Below are 27,332 nucleotides of genomic sequence, written 5' to 3'. Positions count from 1 at the left end.
GTGTCTGTAAATCCTTCCTCCTCTTTTTCCTTCCCTTCCTATCTCCTTGTTACCATTTTGCCAATGAAAAAGGAGGAGGAAAGGGGAAGAAAGAAAGGTAAAAACAACAAAATAAAAAAATCTGAGGGTTTTCAGTTTTGCTTTTTCATTAAAAAAAACCCCAAAATCTTTTGCAGGACATTCCCAGAAAACAATTTTTCCCCTACATTTTCTACACAAAAAACCAGTTGCCTCTATTTGGCACATGGCATGACCAGACAGAAATACACACATTTAATGAGAGCAAGGGGGGACAGCTTTGCACATCAAATAAAACGGTGTAGACAAATTCCTGTCAGAATTCCCACAATCTCTTCCTCTTGATGAGATTCCACCATGCACCAAGGGAGATATAGTCCATTCAAGGAAATGGATCCATTGGAAAGAATGAAAGCACAAGGGGCCCGAAATTATAACTCCTATGAGGGACCAGGGCAGTTCGGGTGAATGCAGCAATTAATGTCAATTTGAAATGAAACAAAGCACTTTGTTCTGAGTAGACAAATTAAAATGAAACATTTTGAGTCAGTTAAAAACAAAGGTCTAAATTAAACATTTTGATGTTGGCTGATTGAAATTCGTTAGAACTTTTTCATTCCTCAGAAAGTTTTGATATTTCAACTTTTCATCCCAATATCAGAATTTCTCAGAAATTCTGTTTCTCAGGGAGCTTTGGTGTAGACTTAAAAGCATCGACTGGTATGGCGCTGCCTCCTACCAGTACCACACCTCTTCCTTTTCCTCTGATATTGTTCTGCTTCACTGACTAAAAACAAGGGTCAAATCCTTCAACTGTTGCAGTTTTTGCTCCGGCAAACTTCCTTTGATGTCAAGGGGAGTTTGCCTGATCAGGGACTGAGTAAGTATCTTCGACCACTAGAGAATAATGCTTATGCAAACAGTGGGACTGGAAGAATCTGTCTGTCTATCACAGGTTCTTATGTATGTCCTATCAGTGTGGTATCTGTGCACTAATGGTAATATTTTCAAAAGAACCTTAGGGTATGTCTACACTGCACACTAAGCCTGGGCTCTGACTCAGGTTTGAGCCTGCTTCCATCAACATACAAATCAGTCTGACTCGGTTCAGCAAGCACTCAGGACCCAGGTCCTAGGGCCTTGCTAGGGGGTGGGTCAGAGCCCAAGTCCTGCTGAGATTGTGTGGTAGCACAGCAGAGACCCCTAGGTCCAGCAATTGTAAAACCAGGTTTTCAATGGAGTGAGAACGCTTAAACCCAGGCTTGGAAACTCTGAGTCCACAAGCCTGGATCCCACAAATCTGGGTTTGCAATGCAGTGTAGACATACCCTGTGTGACTTAGGAGCCTAAGTCCCATTTTAAAAAGTGACTTAGGTACTTCGGAGCCTAAGCGTCAGTGAATGTGAATATATTTCAATGTGAATATATTGTTTGGCCGAGGAGCTAGCTTGCTGGCCAGAGACTCATGAGATCTGGGTTCTATTTGTGGCTCTGCTGCTGGGCAAAGAGCTTGGGCAAGTCGTGTCACTACTCCGTGCCTCAGTATCCTCCTCTGTTAAATGGAGATAATGATACAGACCTCCTTTGTAAAGCGCACTGAGAGCTCTGAATGAAAAGCATAGCACTATTATCTAGTTTGACGTACTGCCTGTCACTGACCATAGAATTTAGAACATAAGAGCAGCCATACTGGATCAGACCAATGGTCTGTCCAACCCAGTATCCTGTCTTCTGACAGTGACCACTCCTACTTGCTGCAGAGGGAGTGAACAGAGCACGGCAATTATCGAGTGATCCGTCCCCAGCTTCTGGCAGTAATTCCTGCATGCAGCCAAATTACTTGTGGCTGAAGCACAGCATACCTCTTAGCAAGACGGCCAGTCTTGCTGTAAAGACTCCAAGCAATGGCGACTCCACCACATCCCTGCTCCAAAGTTAATTACCATCACTGTTAAAAACTCACCTCTGAAGATTAACGTCTGCTCTAATTACTTCAATACAGGCATCATAGACTAATTAATTTTTATTGGAGCTTTGTCTCAACACTTGGGGGAGAGTCAGACATCTGAGGGGGAAGGTGGGATCACTAGGTGGAAGTTAGCAGAAGGTTTCGGCATCAGGGCACGAGGTGTGGGCTGCTTTTGAGAGAAGACAGATAGGGATTGAGTTCACACGCTAGCATAGTTGCTTGCAATCTATCAGTCTCTTTCAGGGTTCTCTGTAACACCAGCACTTCAATAATGCTACTGTGCAGTTGACTCAAGACGTCTGAGATCTATCTGTGGATCTTATAAGGAACTTATCCCTTTGTTACCTACCTCCACATTCCCGTGTGCAGAGTTTTAAGGCTTTTGGCATTTTGCAATCCACGAATGGAGTATGTCTGTGATTCACTTCTAGCTATTAATGAGCATGACAGCGGAGTTTGCTGGTTTAAAGATGTTCTTGGAACACATCCCTTTTTCCCATGCTGGGTGGCACATTTCAAGGAATATAGTGTGACAAGTGTATATGGGGCAAATGTGACGCTATTCATAACAAATTGTGCAGGAGGTAACTGACATTGAAAAGATGGTAGCCTCATGAATGATGCACGTTAAGTGAGCATTATGGGAGATAGCAAAATGCTACTCTTGGGAATTCGGACGTGAATTTTCCATGGGATAATGTTAGCAGAGTTAGACCTTCGGGAAGGTTAAGATGAACAGGTGACACGAGTGACCTCATTGATCATGCTAGGGCTTATCTAGCTATTATGTGAACACCTAAAGTGAACAGATTAACTAGATCTTTAATTTTTGGAGGGTAAAACTGGCTTCAAACTGGTTGTAAAGATCAACTCTCTAATTTGACTTGAATCCTAAATTCTTGACGTTCATGACCACATAATTCCTTTGGGATAAAAATGCTCATAAATTCACATCACCAAGATGCTCTTGTGCGTGGGCAGATTTGTGCTGCCTCTTGTGTGTGGGCACAGAAAACCTCACCACTTCCACAACCATATTCAGGGGCCGAGTGAAATCCTAGTCCTTACTCTTGTGCCAGGGCAAAAAATGTGCAGAACCCATCTCCGTGATGTAGTGTGATGCGTGGAACAAGAGAACGAGAGTCAGGTTTCCAGAGAGACCTCTTTAGGTGTGACACCCAGTCTCAAGCCTCAAGAAGGCAAACTGGGACCAAGCTGCTAGGAAACAAACATGAGATTCTCAGCCACTAGCTACATCACTCATTGCTACCAAAACTGACAGAACTAGCCACCCCAAAAGGAGCATGGAGGAGGCAGGGCCAAAGCCTCATCTCTCTCCCTTTACAGACATGCTGGACAACTGACTGAGCAGGGGGGGATAACCGTGGGTTGCACTTCCCTTGCATACCTGAGAAACGTTGTGCTTCTAAGACAGCACCTTCCTGAGCTCCCACTGGAGTTGGCGGGGCAGGGGGAGGGGGTGTCTCTTAGCCACCCCTATTGCATGCCAATGCCTAAAAGGCAAAGGCTTTAGTGTCCAATTGGAAAACATAAATCCATGTGGTATGCTCCTGAGGACACACCTAATCTGATTATTGTCCTACCCATGATCTCTTTATGGTCACTATCTAAGAAGAGTCTTATAAGGCCTGTGTGGCCTTGCTGAGCTGTCATTTGATCATTGCTTCCCCCAGCCACTACAAACTGAACGTTGCTGCCAGCAGAAAGACGCGTAAGAATTCTGTTCTCACCACACTCTGCCACCCCACACATGGCTTAGGAAGACAGGAATTTCTAGTGGCTAGAGCAGGGGCTGGGAGCCGCTAATCCTGTGTTCTGTTCCCAACTCTGCCGCTGACTGGCTGTCTGACTTTAGGCTAGTCACAGGCCCAAAAGTATAAACGTAGGTGCCTGAGGTTAGACACCCAAATCCATATTTAGGCACCTAAGTAAATGCCCAGTAAGGAAGTGGCCAGATTTTTCAGAGGGGTCGAGCACCTGTAGCTCCTATTGATGTTACTGGACTCATAAACATCCACAAAACTACTTCGTCGTCCTTCACATCCCTTCATAAACCTCTCCTTTGCTGCGACGCCTACAAAACACTTGGCAACGATTAGGTAGCTGGTGTGCTGAGATTACTGCCCATGGTGCTGACCAGGACTGTCTCATTGTTTCCTTGTGCTCCCTCGTCTGTCTGTCTGTATCCATCTGTTGTCTCTTGATGAATATTTGGGTCACAGGCTGTCTGGGGCAGGGACGGTCATAGTCATAGAGTTAACGGCCAGAAGAGACCACCAGATCATGCAGTCTGACCTCCTGTATTTCACAGGCCACCAACACCACCCGCCCACTAAACCCAACAACCAAAATTAGACCAAAGTAATACACCCTGCAGGAGACTAAACTAGTGTGTGCCACATACAGGGAACAGGAGGGGCTCAGGTGTGCCAATTCCTGAGGCCCCTGCAATGTTAATGGAATTGATTAAGTAAGGTAGACCCAGATGATCCTGGCAAGCAGCCTGTGCCCCATGCTGTAGAGGAAGGTGAATCACCACCACCATGGTCACTGCCAATTTGAGGTGGAGGAAAATTCCTTCCTGACCCCACACATGGCGATCAGTTTGACCCTAAGCATGTGAGCAAGCAAAAAAACAGCCAAATACCTGCGAGAGAGAGAGAGAATTTTCGCTACCATCTCAGATCACCAGACCACCCCACCCAGTGCCCCGTCTCCAGCTGTGACTATCTCTGATGCTTCAGAGGGTGCCTTTTTGTTCTGTGCATGTAGAGCACCTAGCACAACGGGGTCCTGGTCCGTCACCGGGGTTTCTAGCTGCCACAGTAATAACCATTGTCAATGAGGAGTGAATCCACTGGAGTTGAACCAGTGTCAAGCTTGTATAAGTGAGATCGAAATCAGGAAAACTGTATTTTGTGGCTGGCTGAAAACTTTCTAAAGTGGAGCACTATAAACGCTTTGCGCTGATATTTTGGGAAGATTTGTTGTTTAATATTTTACTTTTCAGGTACTTCCTGTATGAGGTCACTGCAGCATTGTCCTTGGTCTCTTACTCTGAGTCCAAATACTGCAGTGCTTCCAGTTTCTTAACATGCATAAAAATGTATATCAGGCCGGATTTCTCGGTGTTTCCAAATCCGCATCAAGCTCAGACATGATACTCCAGCAGGAAGCAGGTTTGTGAAGGGAAGGAGGAGTTTACAGGCTTAGAAAATAGCTCTGTAGCCTCCATCCAGATTTCTGACTAGTTTCTGGCATCCCATCTGGCTGGAGTGGTTCTATTTGTTGGGGGTGGGGTGGGAGGGTTGGACCAGCACGGCCTCAGGAAGAACTCATGGCCTCACAGTCTGTTTCACAAACTTCTTTTCAGATGGCACCTGCTTCTGCTGTTCAAAAGTGACTAGACTCCATGCGCACTGATATTATGGGGGAAATCCTGGCCCAATTGAAGTCAGTGGGATCAGGCTCACTGTATATGACTATTGATGTTTCTTCTCTGTATATCTCATTTTTTAACTCCAGTTTTAGCTCGTTGATCTTTTCTTTCCCTTTTCCAGATAAATTTTGTATTTCTATTTAACATCGTTAGGATTTTAATGACAAAACTGAGAGCTTCAACCACTTCAGAAACAATACAATACAGGTAAGTTGGCCAGGGCTTTTCACAATTGTTACAAGAAATGTTCTGACCTCCTCTATGCAGTATGTACACTGTGGGGTTTTATTAGTTAGTCACCTAAAACACTGCATACTCCACCGCTTGCCCTGACATTGTGCTGCCTTTGTATTTTAGGATTGTACACCTAGGCTTGGTAACTGTATCTCCTTATACTTTAGGCATGCCCTGCTAGGGCACAATATCATTGTTCATGGGGCAGGTTATTTTCAGGGTTTTTTTTTCAAAATGCATCTACAGAAATTTGCATACATTCTTGCACCCATTCCATTTATGTACATGGATGAAATCAGACACACACAGTTGGGATTTATGTGCAGATTGATATGCACTGTTGAATCTCCGAACCTGTCTACATGCTTCAGGGTGCTCATGTGCCTCTACTGTACATATGCAAAGGTACCTGTTTCAGAATTTGGCCCAATGTCACTAGCGAGGTCAGTCTGGTGTAAAATGTGATCCATCAAGAAGGCCACTGCACTGATGGCTAGAATATTGATGGATCTTAGTTGACTGATGAGTGTAGAAATGCACAACCTGTAACAAATTGCCTCCCCGCTCATGCATGCAATTTTATGGGTGCATGTAATAATACTTCGACTGCCAAATAAATAGCTGACGTGCAGGCACAAATTCGGATCCCTTTTCTGCATTCGTAAATTCCCAGCGAAGGCAGTAGGCGTTTGAGTACAGGATTGGGTCATATTCTTGAGCCCACGGATCACGCTGGTCGACACAGAAATGTTTCTGTTCATGCCCACAGATTACTGTCCATCCAAATACAAGGAGCAATGCAGAGGCCATAAGCACCTTGCAGGGAATGCTGACTTGAACACCTTGCAAGACTGGGCCTTTAGAGTGCAGAGTGAGATCTTGTATGGTTATGCAGGTCCCTCAAGCTCTGCAGGGGTTTTATGGCAGGCACAACTGGGACTCCCCAAATCATCTGTCACTACTGTCTGAAATCTCAGGCTCCCAAGCTGAGCGCTGAACCCTGAAGTCTGTAAACTGGCCTGCTTGTGTTTTGAAAGGAAGTTTTGTCTGAGTAACATGGCTTTGGTGTCTGGCCCACTGCTTGCCTTTTGCTTTGGTCCTTGAAACATGGTTTCAGGGTAAGCTGTGAGGTTAATGCACTGGCCTGATGCTCTTGCTTCGATTCCCCTCTGCACAGTCACTGAGAAATGAAGCCCATGGTAGAAAAAAATTCCGTTCTCCCTGCTCAAGCCTCATGCAATGGTTCCAAAACCAACAGGGGAAAAAGACTGAGATCTCAGTTCCTTGCTCTCCCTGGGGTGAATGGTGGGGCATGTGAAAACATTCCCAGACAGCTTGAATAAGAGGAGCTGGCTTTATCCCTGCACAGGTAGTGATGATCAGATTTTTGTCACAAACTGTTTTCATGAAGCGGCAAAGCTGCTTCTGCACACGCTGAATAAAAATTTCATGCAAGCCTCATGCAGTGCATTGGGGGTCCCTCATGTTTCAGCTAATCTTTTAAACTTAACAGTAGTAATGTCATAAAAGAAACTGCCCTTTTTAAATGGTTGGGCAGCTGCGAGTTGAGACCACTGCCTAGCATGCTGACCAGCATTGTTTCCTTGTGCTCCCTGTCTGTCTGTAGAGAAAGAACTGGACTGAGATTCAAGAGACCTGGGTGCTATGCCTGGCCTGCTGGGTGACCTTGGACAAGTCACCTTGCCGTTTTGTGCCTCAGTTTCCCCATCTGTAAAATAGAGAGAATGATACTGCCTTGTAAAGCAGGTTGAGATTTCCTGGTGACAAGCACTGTGTAAGAGATAGGCACTATTATTATTATACACCTGTTGTCTCTTTTCTTACACTTGGAACTTCGGGGGCAGTTTCTTCTGTGTTTGTACAGCACCCAGGGGGGTCCTGCTCCATGACTGGAGCTCCTACATGCTACTGCAGTACAAGTAATATCTAATAGTATTGCCCCAATAATCGCTTAAACTTGAGAATACACCACATTCGTATTGTTTATTGGTATGGGTGGTAGCTGTGTTGTGCTAGATGCTGTACAAACATATACCAAAGAGACAGCCCCTGTCCTGAAGTACTTACAATCAAAGTATAAGATGATAAGCAACTGGTGAATACAACAAACAGGCAGGAGCACAAGGTACCAGTGGGAGGATACTGGATGGGCACGTGAGCTGCCTGTACTGGAAGGAAATCACTCGCTAAACCAGAAAGGGTGTTAGCTGTGATCAGGCTTCTTGCTAGTGCGACTGAGAAAGTGGGTCAGAGAGTGTCTAGAGAGAGAAAGCAATGGAGGTAATGAATGTTTCCAGCTGACCCGTGTGTCACTGCAGAGCGGCGCTGGGTTCAGAATGCAGTGTTAGCTGGCAGGGATGGCCAGCATGATCAAAAGCCTTTCACAGAGCGCCTCTCCCAAGTGTTTGTGGCCAGGAGTTTGAGTCACATCGGTTAGCAGCAGCAGCAGCAGGCAGAAAAACCACATGGTATTTCATAACCTGGTGCGGGGGCAGTTGTTCTTTCCCATTCCCCCTGCTGACCTCTGCTCACACCGCACTGCCAGTCATTAGAATAGATAGTTAACGCCTTGCGTGCCAGATCAGAGTAGGGGCTCACCACCCTGTTACATGCAGGGATTTCTATTATTTCCCTTCCTTTTCACTGAGAAATGGCCATGGGTTATTCTTTATTTTCTTCTCATTCTTTTTTCTTGTACATAATGACAAGCATTTCCTTGCGGTGAAGGAGCGTGCCATCTGCCTGTCCTCCTCTTACATTATTATCCTTTTGCCTTCTGTTTATCTTCAGTTCATTTATGAGGACCTGAAAGATACATAGGAATCCCATGCTGGTTAAATGCTAGTTTAATTCACAACAGCAAATAGAAGGATTTTACCTGTCTGCTGGCAGACAATAATCCATCATCTGTTCATATCAATTGGAATCCCAGGGCAAGATTAGACGTTAACCCATATTTTTAATCCATTGTTATCTAGCTTTCCCCAGTTTAGCCCAAATGTTCCTGAAATCAAAGAGTAGAAGGATGATTTTAATCCTCATTTCAGGAATGTTAGGGATATGGGGGACAAATCCTGCCCTGTCTTAGAGGAGGTGAGAGGAAAAATGGTCTTGTGATGAAGGCGCTGGACTGGGGCTTCCTGGCTGTGCCGGGCAAGTGGGCAAGTCACTTAATCTCTCCGTGCCTCAGTCCCCCCCTCTAGGGGTGGGAAACACCAGCTCCCTATCACGTAGGGGTGCTGTGAGGATACATACATTAATGACTGTGTGGTGCTCGCATACCAGGCTGACAGGAGCTATGCAAGATAGTGTGCAGCCAGGGGCAGCTCTGTTAACATCGCTGAAGTTGTGCCCGGGCATACCAGGGTGCCATTCTCCCTTTTATGTTCCATCGTGCTGCCTGTATCCAGCTGTACCTGTCCAGCGGTCTACGGGGCACACTTCCCAAACCCAGGGCATGTGGCCAATCACATGAAGTGAGGACTGCCAGTTATTTTCATCTTTTCAGCAGCACCTCCCAAACAACTGAATGAAACTCGCATTTTATTTGAGTGGTTTAGCGGTCCCAGAATGAATCAAAAGGCTTGTTTCAAGGCATAGCCAGCACTAGTCACCAATACAGTTGTTTAAATACAGCATCTTACTCCTGAAGTCTGACAGGAAGAGACGCCAGTCGCATATCAGCAGTGCAAATCCAATCTGGCTGTTAAATGTATGCTTCTTCATCTCCCTTAATGTTATAATTATAAATCAGTAATTTCTTGTTGCTTAATTAACTAGCAGACTGGAAATGACACTAATCACAGTGCAAAGTTGCTGGAATAGACTGTAATTTGATCATGTCACAAAATCTCACCACCACAAATCATTTCACAGTTTACTGCCAGCTTCCTTAAATATCACAGTGGTATATTCCAGTCAGTTCTTAGACTCTGTTTAGGAATCTCTCCTAAAAATACACATCGCTAAAAATATGGGACTGGATCCAAACCACTCCTCCCAGCAATTCCTCTGAACTTCTAAGTAGTTTCAATCCAGATGTCAATCCAGGCCCATCTTTAATCGCTAGCAACGTTGGACCCCATTGAACTTGCAACACCTACCTAGTAAATGTAGTAGTAAACATGAAACATGTAGAGTAGCATGTACTTGTCTGTCGGGCCTTTCAGTTCATTTTCCAGCGCTGAGAAGGTAAATAGAAGCACCAGTATCAATGCGGGTTTCCCACCACCACTAGGAAGAGCAGGTGTGGAGAGAATCCCAATACAAACCACTCCCAGCTGCCAGAATGCCTCATCGATCTTCACCATTGCTCTCCCTGATGGGAAACCAGTATGGGAGAGCAGCCTAGTGTGCATGTCTAAGGCAGGAACTGGTGAGGAGGAAAAAAATGGAGGTGGCCTGGTGGCAGACTAGAGGCAGGGGGAACTGGCTTGCGGAGGGGAATCTGGGATGTTAAGGGAGTGCTAATGATTCGGGGAGGGGCTTCATGGTGAGGGTTGGAGAAGATGGGAATAACTTCTAGGAGGGGGAGTTGTCTAGGAGTGTCTGTTGGGAAAAGATAGAATGATGATACTGATCTCACACCAGTTTAGCACCAATGTGACTCCAGTAAGCACTGTGGAGTCATGCCTGGTTTATGCTGGTCTCAGGCCTCCTCTCTCCAGTTCTTCATTGTAATTCCCTGTGGGTGAGTGGTTCTCTGAGGGTTACATAACTCAGCCTGGTTTTCCTCTCCTAATAACTTTGCCTCTCTGCTTGCACCCTACAGGAAGGCAGTCAAGGCTACATTAGTCCTTCTGCCTCTTCTGGGTATTACCTACATGCTTTTCTTTGTGAACCCCGGCGAAGACGACATTTCCCAGATAGTCTTCATCTACTTCAATTCCTTCTTGCAGTCTTTTCAGGTAGGAGAGAACGCTTAATCACAAGTATTGGGCACTGCTAAAGGGATCCCCAATGCTCTTGGCTGTGAGGCTTGGGGCAATGAGAACCCCTTAGTAGAAGGTAACTCTTTAAACAAGTTGGCTTAGCATGTAAATTCATTGCTGCAGGAGCTGTCTTTTGCTTTTGTGTTTATACAGTGCCTTGCTCCATGCCTGGGGCTACTAGGTGCCATTGCAATACATATAATTCGTCATTTTCTTTTAATGCTTGTTTGTTTTAATGATGCATGGTTGTATATAGTATGTTGCATGTGGCAGAGACCCCCTGTTAAGTAAGCATGAGTTCACTTGATCAAGAGCTTGGTTGTACCAACCGGAGTCCTGTCCCACCTCTTGTGCAATGGCGCATGCTCTTATCTGCAGTGGAACTTGGTCTGTCCCAAACTTTGTTGCTGATTGGAGCATGCACCCCTGAAGGCTGTGTTTTCCTGTCACTGAAGTCTGTGGGAGTTTTTCCAGGGCTGTGACGGGAACAGGATCAGGTTTGAATGGGCAATGAGCAGAAGTAGTAACAGCACTCCGGGTCCAGCACACGGACTCATCATTGAACCCTCGATTCAGGAAGGCACTTCAGCGCATGCCTCATTTGAAGCCCTTCACTGGAGCTATGCACGTGCTTAAAGTTTAGACATGTCGTTATTCACCTTCCTGAACAGGGGCCTAAGTTCAGTATTGCCACTGACTTCCATGGGATCAGTCCCTACAGCAGGGATGCAGCCAAGAACACAGTGCCGATATGCGTAGCAGTGATTGGGAACTACTGCTGAAAGGCAGGGTCTATGACTGTGGGTTCTAAAAGCTTTCGGATATGGATAATGATTTCATATTTGTATTTGAAGCCCAAAGTGTCACTCCAGTAACAGAAGCACAAAAGCAAAGAAGAAAAACAGCCCTTTTAAACTATTGAAGGAGAGATTTTGTTCCTAAGCAATAAGACTTACTGCATTTTTCACTGTGTAAAATAAATTGTGTATTTTACCTGGTCATGCTCGTTGCCTGCAGAAGAAATGGTTGGTTTATGATGCTAACGCTGCAGTGGGGTATGTGAAAGAGAGAACAGCTGGGAAGTAGATCTGTGTTATGATATGAGGTAGTACACCCCATTGCTTAAAGTAAAACTCAGTTGTTGCAATAGATAGTATATTTCTCTCTATCACTTTGTAGAGCAAGGATCTGATTCTGCGCACCCTGAAGTCAATGGTTTCAACAGGAGTAAGCCTTGCCCTACAGTCAGATGGGCATCGCATTCCCTTTGTGGTCAGAATGGGACTCTTAGTAACATGATGCTCTCATGGAAAGAGAGCAACTGTCATAGGCTCCTTGGGACTGTAACCAACCCCTTTGTTCTGTGTTTGTATAGGGCCCATGCGGTGGGGTCCTGGTCCATGGCTGAGGCTCCTAGGTGCTACTGCAGTACCAATAAATAACAATAGTAGCTGAGACAGTAAAAGGGATTTCAAATACTCCTTTAGAAAATGTATATTATCTGCTCTGTCCTGCATCAGTGGACTTCATGCTGCGATTGTGGGTGATCTAATAGGCGTTTTCCGTTTGTAATGTCAATGATTACATAACTTTGGGTGAAATCCTGGGCCCATTGAAGTCAGTGGAAGATTTGCCATTGACTTCAGCTGGGCAAGGAATTCACCCTGTGTATCTAGATCAGCTATCTTTAATGCATTCTTATTTATTCAGGGTGATATTTTACCACCCTGACTTAATGGAGTAGTACATCATTCCCAGCATAATCCGACCAGAATCAGTGGGTCTACTTGCAGAGTAAAGCACCACTGAACACAAACATGGGTATGTCTGCATAGCAAATGAAGGTGTGATTGCAGCACAGGTGGGCATAGCCCTAATCTAGCGAGCACAGACAATAACAGTAGTGAAAACATGGTGCCATGGGCTGCAGGACAGGCTAGCTGCCCCAGTACAAGCCCACCTGTGAGCATGGGTATGTACTCATAGACTCATAGACATTAAGGTTAGAAGGGACCATTACAATCATCTAGTCTGACCTCCTGCACAATGCAGGCCACAGAATCTCACCCACCCACTCCTGCAATAAACCTCCCACCTATGTCTGAGCTATTGAAGTCCTCAAATCATGGTTTAAAGACTTCAAGGTGCAGAGAATCCTCCAGCAAGTGACCCACGCTTAAGAGGAAGGTGAAAAAACCCCCAGGGCCTCTTCCAATCTGCCCTAGAGGAAAATTCCTTCCCAACCCCAAATATGGCGATCAGCTGAACCCTGAGCATGTGGACAAGATTCACCAGCCAGATACCCTGGAAAGAATTCTCTGTAGTAACTCAGATCCCACCCCATCTAACATCCCATCACAGGCCATTGGGCCTATTTACCATGAATAGTTAAAAATCAATTAATTGCCAAAATCATGTTATCCCATCATACCATCTCCTCCATAAACTTATCGAGTTTAATCTTGAAGCCAGACAGGGCTTTTGCCCCCACTGCTTCCCTTGGAAGGCTGTTCCAGAACTTCACTCCTCTGATGGTTAGAAACCTTCGTCTAATTTCAAGTCTAAACTTCCTGATGGCCAGTTTATATCCATTTGTTCTTGTGTCCACATTGGTATTGAGCTTAAATAATTCCTCTCCCTCCCTGGTATTTATCCCTCTGATATATTTATAGAGAGCAATCATATCTCCCCTCAGCCTTCTTTTGGTTAGGCTAAACAAGCCAAGCTCCTTGAGTCTCCTTTCATAAGACAGGATTTCCATTCCTCAGATCATCCTAGTAGCCCTTCTCTGTACCTCATTCATGCTGGGCTGTTTGCGCTTGGCTAAAAGGGATCATCCCGGAGAATAGCCACGCGGTGGGGTGGGGAGAGGTGTGTGTTGCATCTGAAAACCGCAGCCCCTCCTTTTAAATGTGGAACCCAACCCATTGCTTACTATGGGAAAGGATGGCACTGCAGTTTGAAACCATTCCCACATGTTATGCGTAAGAAGCCAACCCCACTTACCCTTTTCCTTACCATGGTTGCATGGAAACCGAATTCTGTTGCCCAGCCGTGTGTGATGTCGAGTTGTTAGTTTGCACCGATGTGCCCACCCATGGTAGAATCACATCTTTATTTGCAGTAGAGACATACCCTGAGGGTGGCAGACTCCAGCCCTTCGTCTTTACCTCTTTGGGTCCTATACTCTACTGAGTAGCAATGGGGCCATTCTGGTAAGTGCTCTTCGACATGACTGTGGCCGTAGAAGCAGACCCCAAGGAAGTGTAACGAACTGCAGCCATCTTCCTCTAAGAGCAGTAACAGAAAACAGAGATGGGTGGTAAGTTTCTGTCAGCCATTGTGGCAGTACAACTCTAGGACACATCTAAACCCTCTTTTCTACATGTGTCACCGTGCTTTGTTCAAATAATGATCTAATAATGATTCCCTTCATTTTTTTCCAGGGTTTCTTTGTGTCAGTATTTTACTGCTTCTTGAATGGCGAGGTAAGTAGCATCCTACGCTGTTAGTGCAATTATCATAAAGTGTAAGCGGCTTGAGTGTCTGACTTTGGGGAAATGAAATGCATTTTCACTGCCTTCCATTGATATCACCTTTGGTACTCTTGAAGACATCTCCATTGATGTGCTTCTGACCTTTACAACCCGCTACACATTTGCCCTTTGCTTACAATGCCTTTTCAAACAGAGGTTGACACGTTAATGCAATGCTGATGTACCTATAGATGATGATTTTTGTTCTTCACTTGAATAATTCATTGCATTTAATTCACTGTATGACTTCTGAGCTTGTTCAATAGATGATTGTTTGTTTATTCAATTGTGATTCAATATCTTTTGTGCCACACATTGGTTAAGAATCCACAGTACATGACAGCACATTTCACATAGGAATTGCCCTATTGAACTGGTCTAGTGGTCTTTCTTATCCAGTATTCTGTCTCTGAGTGATCCGTACCAGATGCTTCAGAGGAAGATGGGGGAGGAAAGCAGCATGGGGAACAAGGGGGCAACCCATAAAGAACAATTCTGGAATAAGCAGCCCATACCGGAAGTTTCTTACTAACTCCTATCAGTTAGTGGCTGACTTAGTTCCTGAAGTATGAGGGTTTATATCCCTTCTCCATTTTTTTCTTATCCTGCTTATTCTAACGGTGGATGATCTCATTATTCTTATTCATGTGTAATCCTTTATTGAATCCAGCTAAGTTTTTGGCCTCAATGACATCCTGTGGCAATGAGTTCCGCAGATTAATTATGCATTGTGCATAAAAGTATATCCTTCTATCACTTTGTGGCCATATATGACAATTTTATGCTGCTACTGCACAGGGCAAATTCTCCAGGGGGCCACAGTAGCCTGTTCTCATCACAGCAGTAATGAACATGGGCTGGAATCTGGCCCACTGATTTCATTAAACACCCCAGACTCTCATTGCTTGGTGCACTATGTTACCATTGCCTTGCATATCCAAGTAGCTTTCCACTCTATGGCCTTGACCAGGAGCAGGTAGGCAGTCCTTGCTGTAGTTTGTTTTAGCAGATTATTCTGGGGATATTTCAGTTTTCTTGGGGTGGGAGCAATATCGCATGGACAAAGATGCATTTTCTCTATGGCGGGGTTCCAAGACCTTTTTCCAGACCCTGAGCCAAATTCACTCCTCCTGTAACTCCATTCATTTCAGTGAGCTTACACCAAAGATGACCTGGCCCCTAGAAGAGCTGCCATATTCTTCTCTGTATGTCGTGATAGCTGTGTATTGCCAGATCTGGTGTGCTTTTCAGGTCTGTGTTTCTCCCAACTATGGTTCATCAGTACTAGGGTCCCTATCTGGGTTTCTGTGTCTTTTTATGTCTCCTGTGTGCCTTGGTTTTGACTGCCTAATCCCCAGTGGGCTTCCTAGCTGTTTCTTTGTGAGATGTAACATAGACCAGGTTAGATAATGATACTGACTTCCACCCTGTAAAGTGCTTTGAGATTGAAACATGAAATGCGCTACATAAGGGCGAGGTATTACTATATGACAAATGCAAACTTTTCATTTGAAACAGAAGGTTCCAAGCAGCCTAGTTATGAGCAAGAATGACGATAAGTGTTAATATTTGCCACTAGTTCTCAAGAGCCTCTTTGTGATTATATTGCATGGAAGTACTAAAGCATGCCACATCAGTTGCAGCATTTCGCAGTAGGGGTTCAGCAGTGTCTCTTTGTGAAGAGAAAGGCTTATCAGAAAGCTGACGTGTCAGCTATGCCATGCCACCTAGGCTGTGGGAGGGCCTGAGTTGTCAAGCCAGTGTGTGATATGCTTTCCCTTCACTGGCAGGCATGCCATACAACAGATCTTCTCACACCCCTTATTCCTCTTGGTGCAAGCATTCTCCATTCATTTGTGCTTAGCATTACCCAATAAAATGAAAAATAGTTCAAGCTTCTATAAACTTGAAGTGAATTCCACTTGATCTATTAAAAGAATGTCCCAGATGGGGAAAAAATACCATTCAACGTGCGGCAGAGCATAATCCATTCGTTGCTGAAAGGACCCACCATGAGTCAGGTAGGATCACAAATCCACTTGATACCCTGCACTGTCAATCCACCTGTGAGTGCTGAGTCTCTTCCATTCTATTAAATTACTTAATTCTGTGCAAGTCAGCTCATCCTTGATCCTTTTATTTCTTCCTTTTTTACCTCCTCTTGTAGATAATCAGTTTTCCTTACCCAAGTGGCTGCTGCTCTGAGCCATTGGTTCAGCTTTATTTTAGGGGTTTTTTTAATGGTGAGACGAGCCCAAAGATATGGTGATTGATATTAGAAAGGCAAATGAATGCAATTTTACATTCATGTCTCTAAGTTAGCTGGGGAATATGTACAATCACAAGCTAGGCAAAGAACTCCCCTGTTGACAAGGAAGACAAAAGCACCTCTTTGCACATTGTTTATTCCAGCCTCTCCCTGAAATAATTTGCGCTCATAAAAAGAATCACAGGTGAACTTGTTTCTCATGGAATATGTAAAAGGGTAGAGCTCAGTGGCGCTTGGTGACTCTGAAACTGGGCAGGCGAAATTGATCTGCAGATGTTCTCTATGAGCCAGTTAAGCTCATACTGTATCTGTTTTAATACAGGGCAGGCAAATCCTAACCTGAGGAGACTTTGTTGTGGTAGGCATCCCTGCAATCTTCCCACCTTTCGGGAAACCACGCTCCTTTATTAGGATACTCAAGCACTAGCATGTTAGGTGCTTGTTGACACTTATGGATACTGCATTCATCCTGTAGCAGCAATAAGAATTGTATAACATCCCACAGCATCTCCTGCTATGACTAGAATTGTGCCCGAGGATATAAGTAAGGCTGCTGTTGATTTGGGATCAAGGGGAACCTTGTGTATACCTCTGAGAGCATAATTTAGCCCTATATATCGTAAGTATAGATAAGAGGATGAAGGAAGGGAAAGGATGGAAGAATATATAATGTAAAACCAGACACGTAATCTATTGTTCCATGATCCAATCCGATAGATTTCATTCCAGTTGTGTTTGAAATTCAACATGCGTCCCATCTTGCCACCTTGACTGCATAATGCGTGTTTCAGTTCTTTGAAATCTCCTTAAGAGTGCTTCTTTTAAATGATAGCTATTACACCTGCTTTCTGAATTTGTATTGTCCATTATTTAAATCCAGATCTAGAAAAACATTATTGGTAAGGCTGTTTGATAGGTTTAGGCTTTCAAAAGCTGCAGCGCAGTTGGGACAGTTTGAATCGCAATGCCTCAGCAGGTTGTCCTAATCATTGCCAAAAGATAGTCAGCTATTCAAAAGTATGCTAATTTTTCATGTGTTAGACTATTCTCTCCGTAATTTTTTTTGGCTGTGTATATATACATATGCTTATGATTAACCCCTTCCATATCTAAACAGTGACCGAAAATAATATCACATACTGCTTCATTGTATTGGCCACACCTTGATATCAACATTATTCACGTGTCTACTATAGAAACGTCATATTTCTCAGTGCACGTGAACAGAAATAATGACATAAGAATGGAAATACAGAAGTATTGTTTGCATTCTTCTGACCTCATCCACATATTTAGTGTGTCATATTTACCCCAGTGTAGCTCAAAGGAACTCCATTCAAAGTAGTGGAGCTACACCAGTTTACTGAGACCAAAAACACCCCACCACCGGTTGCTCATTTGATTGATATTAATTACATCCTTCATTAATCTTGTGATGTTGCTGCACCCACCTCTCTTTTCAGTGACCTCTGCGTTAGAACCTCATTCTCAATTGCTGTATCTAAGCTTGTTTATAGAGGGGAATTGACCAGGAAACCTACTGTGGAATCAACTATTCTGCAATAGCTATTTTGGAATAGCTCCCCGTGTGGACATTCTATTCTGGAATAAAAGTCACTTAATTCCAGAATAATTAGTGCATTTCCAAAGCGGAGTAATTATTCTAGAATAAAATCAACTTTTTTTCCCAGTATCATGTGTCCCTGCCGAAAGCTATTCCAGAATAGTTAATGCAGTCAATTTCCCCATACAAACAAGCCCTCAGCCTTTTTAAATGTCACTTTGTGCCCTGCTGGATTACCAGCTACTTGGCTGGTCTGTTTTTGGTTTCTGTGACAGATGGGACTTACAGTACCACATCTCAGAAGGTTGTATGTGCCCATTCTTGCCCAGATACTATGGTATTGGGAGCCTTATTGTATCCAACAAACAATCCATCCCTTAGATGGCCAAGCCCACTTTTAGCAACGACAGGAGTATGGAAAAATCATTGCTTTAAAGCTCTTTCGATTCTGTGCTCTGATCTGTTCCTCTGTCCCCACGGAGCACTGATGAGCTACTGACTGTCTGTAGCAATTATCAAGCAATATGGACTGGAGATGAAAATGATTGAAGTCCCTGATGTGTTGACAATCTGTCATCTGTGAAACTTGCCAGCAGAAAAGAGATTTATCAGGCTAGATGTGTTATGTGTTTGAATACAAAGCTGGATGCTGAAGTGGATATGGTGGTGTCTGTTGGTCTCTTTCATGTCTAGAGCATTGGATCTTAGATTCTTCACCTGAAAACATTTCATCCCAAGTTTAATCACTCCTAAATCCTGTCTGCTTTACAATGCTGGATATTGCTTTGCTCCTGTAGTACTCTCCAGAGTGCCTGCAGATAGATGTTCCTTCCTCACCAGTAGGACTTTATGCAATTACTTGTATTATCCACCTCTCTCCCTGCTGTACGCTTTCCTGATAATTTTCACAGCTCTTCTAGCTGTTTCTTCATTCCACACACACACCTGGAAAGATCAAAGAGAAAAGGCTCAGAGAACGCAGTCTTTCCACTCCCTCCTTTCAAACATCAGCTGCAACATTTCCAAATTCAGAGAGTGTTTGGGATTTTTTTTGAGAAAGACTTTAAGATGAGGGTCCTTTTGTGCCTGTTTGGAGGATGGTCTCACTGCTTTCAAAGAAAGGCGCATCTCTGAGTGCCTTATTCATCTGGGGACAAGTTCTGCCTTTGTTACTCTGGAGTCAATGTGGAGTAACGCTGTTGACTGTAATAAAATTACTGCAGATTTACACTAGCATCATCAAAGGTAGATTGGGGTCTTTGTTTCTCAGAGCTGAGCCTTTCTATGCTTTGTGGCAATCATCTGCCCAGATAATCCTGTGGGTAGTTTAGCAAAAGTTTGCTAGAAAAGGAAGTTTAAGTGATGCTTATTTTTGCTCATCTCTTCTCTCCAGACTCATTCTTTGTTCAAATTTAATTTTAAAAAGCCAGTTAAAATGACATTTCAATTCAGCCTTCTGTTCATTTTGCTATATTAATGTATGTTAAACTTAAACGGCATAATGTTGGGGAACTATGGATACTAATAATGGATACTTCCTTTCTCTCTCCCTGTCTGTCTTGTCGATTTAAACCATCAGCCTTTTGGGGTAGGGACTGTCTCTTACTCTGTGTCTGTACAGCACCTCACACTGTGGCACTACTCTACCACAAACTATAAGAATAACAAGTGGACCAACTGTAAATCCTTATGGAAAATAAAATGGACTCCAGTACAGTGCAGCTTGTGGTGATCCATATGGCCACTTCTTCAGGCAATGAGGTTTTCCTGTGCACCTTGCTCATTACAGGTTGTTTCTTAGGAAGGGTGACCAGATGTCCAGTTTTTATAGGGACAGTCCCATTTTTTGGGATTTTTTCTTATGTAGGTGCCTATTACTCCCCACCCCCGTCCTGTTTTTTCACAGTTGCTAGGCGGTCACCCTACTTTTAGGAGCTCTCTGGGACTGAGTGATTTAGTACCTTGTGCCCCCCTTCTGCCTCTGACCAGAGGCCAGAAATGAATTTCCCTTGCCTCCAAGAAGAGCCTGCCAGGGTTGCCCAAATAACAGCCAGAATCCAAAAGCCTCTTAAGAAAAGCAAGTTCTGTTGTAAGTTACAAAAGCAAAGGCAAGTGGCAAGAAATCATCTCTAGCCTAAGGCCTGGATAACAGCCTTCGCCAGGCAGGCTAAAATCTTGTAGTTACAGTTGGGTTAAGCAACTATGTCCTTACGTCTTAGAGTTTAGTGACTCCTGGGCAGTAACTAAGAGCATCACAGATAGGACCTGTCTTTATTACCACTTCCTTCTTGAGAAAGCTTCCTAACTCCGCCTTCCTCCTGACATGCCACATCCCCCAGATGTTTGCACAGAAGGGGTGGAAGAGGGGGGGAGCTTGACACACAGCCACTGCTTCCCCTTTCCATCCTCCCCCACCCCGTTCTCAACACTCTTTTGGCCCCCTCTGCTCATGTTGGGGGGGCGGGGTCAGCAGCTAACCCATGTCACTAGGAAGATAACTTTTTCCCTGGTCCCTTTCAAGTCATCTTCTGCCACCATCATACTGCTGCTGTATTCCTCCATAGAGGAATGTTCACTACACCAGCCAGGGCACTACAGCAGCTGCTTCATATGCTGTGTTGCTAATTCATGCAATATTTGGTGCTTTTCTTAAAGCCCCAGCTACTGGAGTCATGGGAATACATAAGAATAGCAGCTTTCTTTTAAAAAAAAGTTTCCAGCCCTTGTGGTTGTGGAGAAAAACTTGAAAATGTGAAAAAGCATAGCCTAACGGCTCAGAGAGCAGAAGGCCTATAAAAAGAACCCCAACTTCATTATTTTTCTAAAAACTCATGGTTTGCGGAGGGGGTGGGTTGACTCATGATTTGTCAGTCCTTAGGGTAGGCAGTAGTGTATATAGATCCTTCATATGGAAGAGCTAGGCTATTAAATTACTATCTGTCAATAGGGCCTAGAATTAGATGAAGGAAGTCTATTTTTACTTCTCCATTTCCTCATGTTTTAGAGTGGGACAGTGCCCCAAGAACAGAACTACCATTGCACCGACAAACGTAGGGCCAGTTGTGGCAGGTGTAGTTTCATTGGCTACACTGAGAATTGAGTCCATGGGTCAGATCCCCCCGCTGGTGTAAATTAGCATAGCCCCATTAATAGGGATCTGGCCCCATGTATCTGAGAGTAAGAAATGGGCCAAATATGGCTAATTATCTTATCTATTCATCTGGGCCCCTTTACTGTAGTACCCAAGCATCTCACAATCTTTAATGTACTTATCCCCACAAGGCCCCGGCAGATAGGGAAGAGCTCCTGCCCTCAAGGTATAGAGGCACACATATGCATTTCGGTGGGATTTAGGCACCTAAGTACCTTGGAAGATCTGGGCCAAAGAAAGGATCTAAGTGACTTTCCCAAGATCTCACAAGGAGTCTATGACAGCACTGGGAATTGAACCTTAGTCTCTTCAGCCCCAGACACATGCCCCGCCACGCCTCACCCACTGGGCCTCTCCTCTTCCTTTCTCCCCTGGTTACAATTTGTAAGAACTTCATTTTGCCATGGCCTTGACACAGATTGCGACTAAGCTGGATTGTTAAATGTCTATGCATCGGCGCTAGGGATGGCTAAAGCAGTTCAAACAAAACAAGCCCTCACCCAAACGTGTACCCAAAATACTAGACCAACTGAATCCAAAGTTCTGTTGTGGTTCATAAGTATTTGGGTAATGTATTTTTAACACGTAGTTGTGTTGCTTTTTGCATATCCTGGCCTCCCCTGGGATGGAAAGAGCATGAGAAAAGATGACCCTGTGATATTTCAAACCTGACTGAAATCAGGTGGCACAGGGATGGGGCCCCTAAAACAACCCATTTTTGTGGGATTTCAAGCCTGCTATTTCAAACCTCAATTAGCAGGCTGCTCTCAAATATGTAGGTGCAAATTCACCCCTGGCACAAGGCCTAAATACCACTTAAATCCTGAAAACAGCACTTCAGGAGGATGTTAAGTGGTGCATGGAGCTGAATTCTACCTGCAGACTTCAATGCAAACAGTACTTGCATATCTGGGAATTGGATTCAGCCCTGTGGGTTTAAATTAGTTTTTTAATCTGATAGGCAGGTCTGATGCATCCTTTGAGAAGCCGCGAGTGTAGGAAAAATGACACAGCATGCACAGATGCCTGCACTTATGTTACAAACCACTTAGCAACAATAAACCTTGATTGCAAACTTTTATATTTGTCAATCACAATATGGATCAGGATGTTCCAGAAAGACTCTTCTAAATTGACTGACAGGTCACAACAGCACATTTAATTTTATATAACGTGTTTGTTGAATTAAAACGTCACTGCTGCATGTGTAGGCAGATTGGCAGGAGGTTGTTCTGGAGAAAACTGCTTCTCCATGCAACACTTCTATAGGGTAGATTTGAGTGTGCTTTAATTAAAAGAGCTTTATTATTTCTGATTTTTTTAATTGATGGAGCTGTGGTCATCTTGTACTTCCCAGGGATGTGTTTGACTTCTCTATACCTATGTATTTTGGTGTTCATGTATAGCAAAACTGCATACTGGCAGGTGCATGCTTCCACTATATTTTATACTTATTGAGTGTGTGTATGTATGTATATATAGATGCATAGATTTTAAAATCAGACAGGACCATTAGATTATCTAGTCTGACCCCCTGTATAACACAGACCATAGAATTTCACCCAGTTACCCCAGTGTTGAGCACAATAACGGATGTTTGACTAAAACATAACTTCCAGAAAGGAAGACCTCAAGAAACAGAGCGTTAAACTCTGCAACAGTTTCAATGCCTTGCTTCAGCATTGAGTCACGGTGGAAATATAAATGCAGATGTTAAGAGCTGCATGGAGAGCTCTTGATATAAATAGTATGGGTCGATAGGAATTCTCTGTAATAAGAATAAGCCAAGTAAACTAAAGAGCAAAGTGTATAAGATCATAATTAGGCCAGCCATGATGTACGGGTTGGAATGCTGGCCAATGAAGGAGAGAGAAGAGCAACTATATTACACTGCTGAAATAAGCATCCTCAGGTGGATGCAGCGTAAGATGAGAGCTGATGACTGCTTACTTTGCTTAAGAGCCTTTGGTGAGGGACCTTGTCCAAGGCTTTCTGAAAATCTCAGTAGACTATATCCACTGGATCCCCCTTGTCCACATGCTTGTTGACCCCCTGTGACGTTACCGATCATGGCTTTGGACTAGCCCTTAGCATGCATTCGGAGCCCTCTGGGATCGCAAGCCTGCAGGTCTCTCTCTAAAAGCTGCACTCAGGCTGCGCCACCAGTTACCGGCTCAGTGCAGGGAGCTCAGGGTAACATTCTCTGGCCTGTGCTATGCAGGGGGTCAGACTCGATGATCGTCACAGTTCCGTCTGGTCTTGACACCTGAGGCTGAAGAAGCCTGTCTCTAATGTTGCTGTTGAGTATACACTGTAGGAGCTGGGCCCCCAAGAGCCATGGCACTGAGGAAAGTGCAGGATGGTGCCTGTCTGAGACCCACGTCCCTTGGGGGGCAGCCCAGCAGGCTGGCATGACAGGAAACATTACCTCCAGGAAGGCTTGGATGGCAAACACTGTGTCCAAGAGCTGGGATCCGTTGGTGCCCTGGAACAGAAGAGTATGCACTGAGAAGCAGCTTTTCAATCCACCCCAGGCTTCCCGCCCACCCCTACGGGCCACGTTGTGCAAGTGCTACCACGCTGCATGCAGGCCGCCATCACGCTGTACCCATGGGCCCCATAGACAGAGGGGGCTGTAAGGCACACTGATGGGGTGCAGTCACAGGCACCGCCACGCTGCACCAACGGGCCCCGTGCACAGGGGGGGTCCAAAGGATGGTCGATTTCCTGGCTACCTGCAAAGGGAAAAGGACACTACTTTCTATATGCCATACCTAGGTACCCAAGGATTCGATTAGGCCTTGAGACAGTAAACCACACTAGAAAAGGTATACCAGAAACCATGGTGAGAAGAGTGGTATGAAGACTTGGCTGGGTAGATAGGAAGGGATGGCATTACACCTAGGGCAGGTGAAGCACAGAAATGTAGGCCTGGAAGGGACCTTGATAGGTCATATAGTCCAGTCTGCTGCACTGAGGCAGAACTACCTGTTATCTAGACAGGTGTCAGAGTAGCAGCCGTGTTTGTCTGTATTCGCAAAAAGAAAAGGAGGACTTGTGGCACCTTAGCGACTAACCAATTTATTTTGAGCATAAGCTTTCGTGAGCTACATCGTGAGCTTCACAAAAGCTTATGCTCAAATAAATGTGTTAGTCTCTAAGGTGCCACAAGTACTCCTTTTCTATTATCTAGACTATCCCTGACAGGTGTTTGTAATCTCCTGGAGGCCTTGCTTACACAGTGAATGGGAGAGGTGACAAGATTGAATCCTGCTGTATCCCACATTTGAGAGTCCTTGGGGAAGAAAATAATATACCCAATACCGCCCTCTAGGCTCTGCCAGAGGGGACACCACACACACCCCCTCAATGAGGAACTGTAAGCAAGTGGGCTAAACTACTCCCAGTAACTGGTTTCAAGGGCTGCTGATAGATCTGATAATATCAGTGTGGATGCTTTTTCTGGCATCCATCTTCTACAAATGGATCATCAGACAAAAATGTCATACTCCTCTCCAAGTCATAGCCTGGTCTCAAATCTAGCTAGTAAGGATCCAGGAGCTTCATAGACTCCAGATGCAACCAGAACAGTCTCATAACTATTGTCTCCATGATCTTCCCTAAAAAAGGGAGTTCTGAAACCCAGACAATACTTGGTGAGACTGTCAAAGTTAAACGATGCTGTCTATGTATTTTCTTGTATGGTTATCTAAGTACTGCTAGTTAAAGGCAGCTGATGTCTTGCCTCCTCAAAAGGAAGCAAGAAGGGAAATCCACAAAGAACCCAGGACAAAACTGTCAAAAGCACTTCAGTGACTTACAAGCCTAAATTCTGTTGACTTTCAAAACATTGTCCCCAGTGCCTTCCTGGAGTTCTTTTTTCAGCCTTGAGGTATGTGGGTCCCTTCACAAGCAATTAGACACTGAATTCCCAGAATATTTTCTGCCTCGTTAAGTGAGGCTAGATAAAACCCTACTAAAAGAAGACTGAGCTTTTGCCCTCTTCTTCTCCAACATTGTCTACACGGTGTCAGCCTGACCACCTCGAATACAGTCGATCTCCTCCCAAATGAAAGTTGAAAACATCAGAAGAGAGAGAAACTCTGCCCTGTTTCACATTCTGAATGTATCAGCCTGCCCCCTACTCTGATCCGTTCCGCTCACCTAGACCTCATGGATGTGATGGTAGAGGAGAAGATAATATCTTTGACTCCCCCACATCCACAGCACAGGAAGAGAAAAATCTCTCCGGGCAACTATTGATCAGACTCCAAATGAGTTTTCCACCAGTGGGACTGGCCTCTGACCTGGCTGCCTCATCAGCTGCATGATGGAGACAAGAGGACCTGCTAAGATGGTGAGGGGGAAGGATAATGTCTCTTGTAGATGCAAGTACATGTTTGCTTGTGTTTAAGGGTTTTATAATATCTCAGAAAGCCATCAGAGGAGTCGTCGGAACGATTGAGAAACGCAATCCCGCAAATTCTGGAACCCTTTGGAGGGGTGTCACCAGCTTTCCTGGGAGAATAACAACTCCATCCTCATAAAGTAGTGATGGTACAATAGAGTGCCATAGAATAGATGGCTTAATAAATTGATAGCACCAGATTAAGAAATTACATCATTAGACAGATAGATAACAGGTGAGTTAGCAAAGAAGGGTAATCAGGGAGGGTTGGAATGGTTAATCTCATTGGCCTTGGAATTAGGTACAATGCAAGGATAAATTTGTCCAATTTTTGGATTCAGAGTATCTTCCCCTTTTGGCCCAGGCACTATCTGTCTCCACACACTCAATTATGCTAAAAGTAGCCTATAGTGAATGTATCAGCTTGGAAGCCTGTTCATTATAGCAGCCAGCTATGAATCACCATCTAGTTAGTCATCCACCTGGCCATCTATCAAAACATATTCATTCTGAACCTGAGGGACATGTATTGGGAGTGCCTCAGAACCACTGAATGAATGTGACTCTGTGGGTGAAGGTTTAATTGTGTATCTAGTACTGGTTTCACTGCTCGATGGCTGGTGGCCTACAAAGAGAATATAAGAACTACTACTGGAGATTACCCTTTAGAGCAAGGTCATGCGAGCGACAAAATCTTCCCTTTCAGGCCCCAGAGTAGCCGCACAGCCTCAGGGCTGCAGTAACCTCTCCTTCAAATGAAGGCATGACTGCAGCGTGAGTAAGAACACCCATGCCAACTTTAAATCTAGCTCGTGTGGGGAACAGTGGTAGTGAGCCCACACTACCCCATCTTATCTGTCCTAGTAGAAGCCCGCTGGGGACCCTGGATACATACTCAGGGTCCATGCCACTACATATTCTCTACTTCTGTTACTCGCGCTAGCTAGATTAAAGCTAACACAAGTGTAGCTACCTGCGCTGCAATCACAACTTCATTTGCTGTGTAGACATACCCTAGATCCTGCCTCTCCCCTAGACAGGGATGTTGTGACTAGTGGAGACCCAACCCTTGACCCTGTGGCTCCAAACTGTACTAGGGCGGAAGGAGCTTTGTGGCCCAAAGGAGGTGCTGGTGCCAGGAGTAGCCTCCCTGTGCTTTTGGCCCCCATTTGTGGACGTGGGCCGGTCCTGCTGTCTGCTAGACATTCCATGCTGCAGTTGCGGGGGCGCTGGGTTTGTCCTGATGTCTGCACTGTGTGCTGTGTGTCCTTAAAACTATGCAAAACCCACACTGTCTTCATGGAGATTTTCATGCATAGAGATACATTGCTGCAGTTGTCTTAGAAAATAAACCCCAGAGGTCCAGTCTGATTAGTGGCAAACACCCATCCATTCATTACCGGGATTTGCTAAATTGGTGCCAAAAGGCTACTTTCCTGAAAAATGATTAATTGTAATATGATGAACTGGAAAAAAAATATTAGAAAAAAAGGAAAGAATTATGTGACATAAAATTCTTGGGTCACACCATCTGCAGATATGAAAAAATGGCCATGTGAGCTGCTTTTCATAAGATTAAATAATCAACTGCATCAATTCATGTAGGAGCTTTGACTTTTATTAAATTTCATTACTTCTCTTACAACATATATTGTCTATGTGGAGCTATTAACCAATGGCAATATCTAACTGGGGGCTCCTTTAAATAGAGATGATGTTTGGAATAAACTGGCTGCCCCAGTTATCTGTCGATAAGGTTGCCCCACTGGCT

The 27,332-nt window shown here is 44.5% G+C and overlaps 1 protein-coding gene and 1 long non-coding RNA gene across 4 annotated transcripts in view; one reads left to right on the top strand and one right to left on the bottom strand.

Annotated features, from left to right (window-relative positions):
• CRHR2 (corticotropin releasing hormone receptor 2) overlaps window positions 1-27,332 on the top strand; it is a 250,887-nt gene that overhangs the window by 215,318 nt on the left and 8,237 nt on the right. For all 3 annotated transcript variants that reach the window (XM_074946387.1, XM_074946385.1, XM_074946386.1), the window contains 3 exons: window positions 5,569-5,654; window positions 10,474-10,609; window positions 14,080-14,121. In XM_074946387.1, the coding sequence (XP_074802488.1) occupies window positions 5,569-5,654; window positions 10,474-10,609; window positions 14,080-14,121 (264 nt within the window). The remainder of the gene's footprint in view (window positions 1-5,568; window positions 5,655-10,473; window positions 10,610-14,079; window positions 14,122-27,332) is intronic.
• LOC141983342 (uncharacterized) overlaps window positions 17,164-27,332 on the bottom strand; it is a 127,589-nt gene continuing 117,420 nt past the window's right edge. The window contains exons 2-3 of the long non-coding RNA XR_012638351.1: window positions 23,582-23,638; window positions 17,164-18,947 (exon numbers count right to left, since the gene is read on the bottom strand). This is a non-coding gene — a long non-coding RNA (uncharacterized LOC141983342). The remainder of the gene's footprint in view (window positions 18,948-23,581; window positions 23,639-27,332) is intronic.

Source organism: Natator depressus, chromosome 2 (assembly GCF_965152275.1).
Source record: "Natator depressus isolate rNatDep1 chromosome 2, rNatDep2.hap1, whole genome shotgun sequence".
Taxonomy (NCBI): Eukaryota; Metazoa; Chordata; order Testudines; family Cheloniidae; genus Natator; species Natator depressus.
Note: the sequence above shows the minus strand (reverse complement) of the source record. Positions and strands in the feature narration are given on the sequence as shown.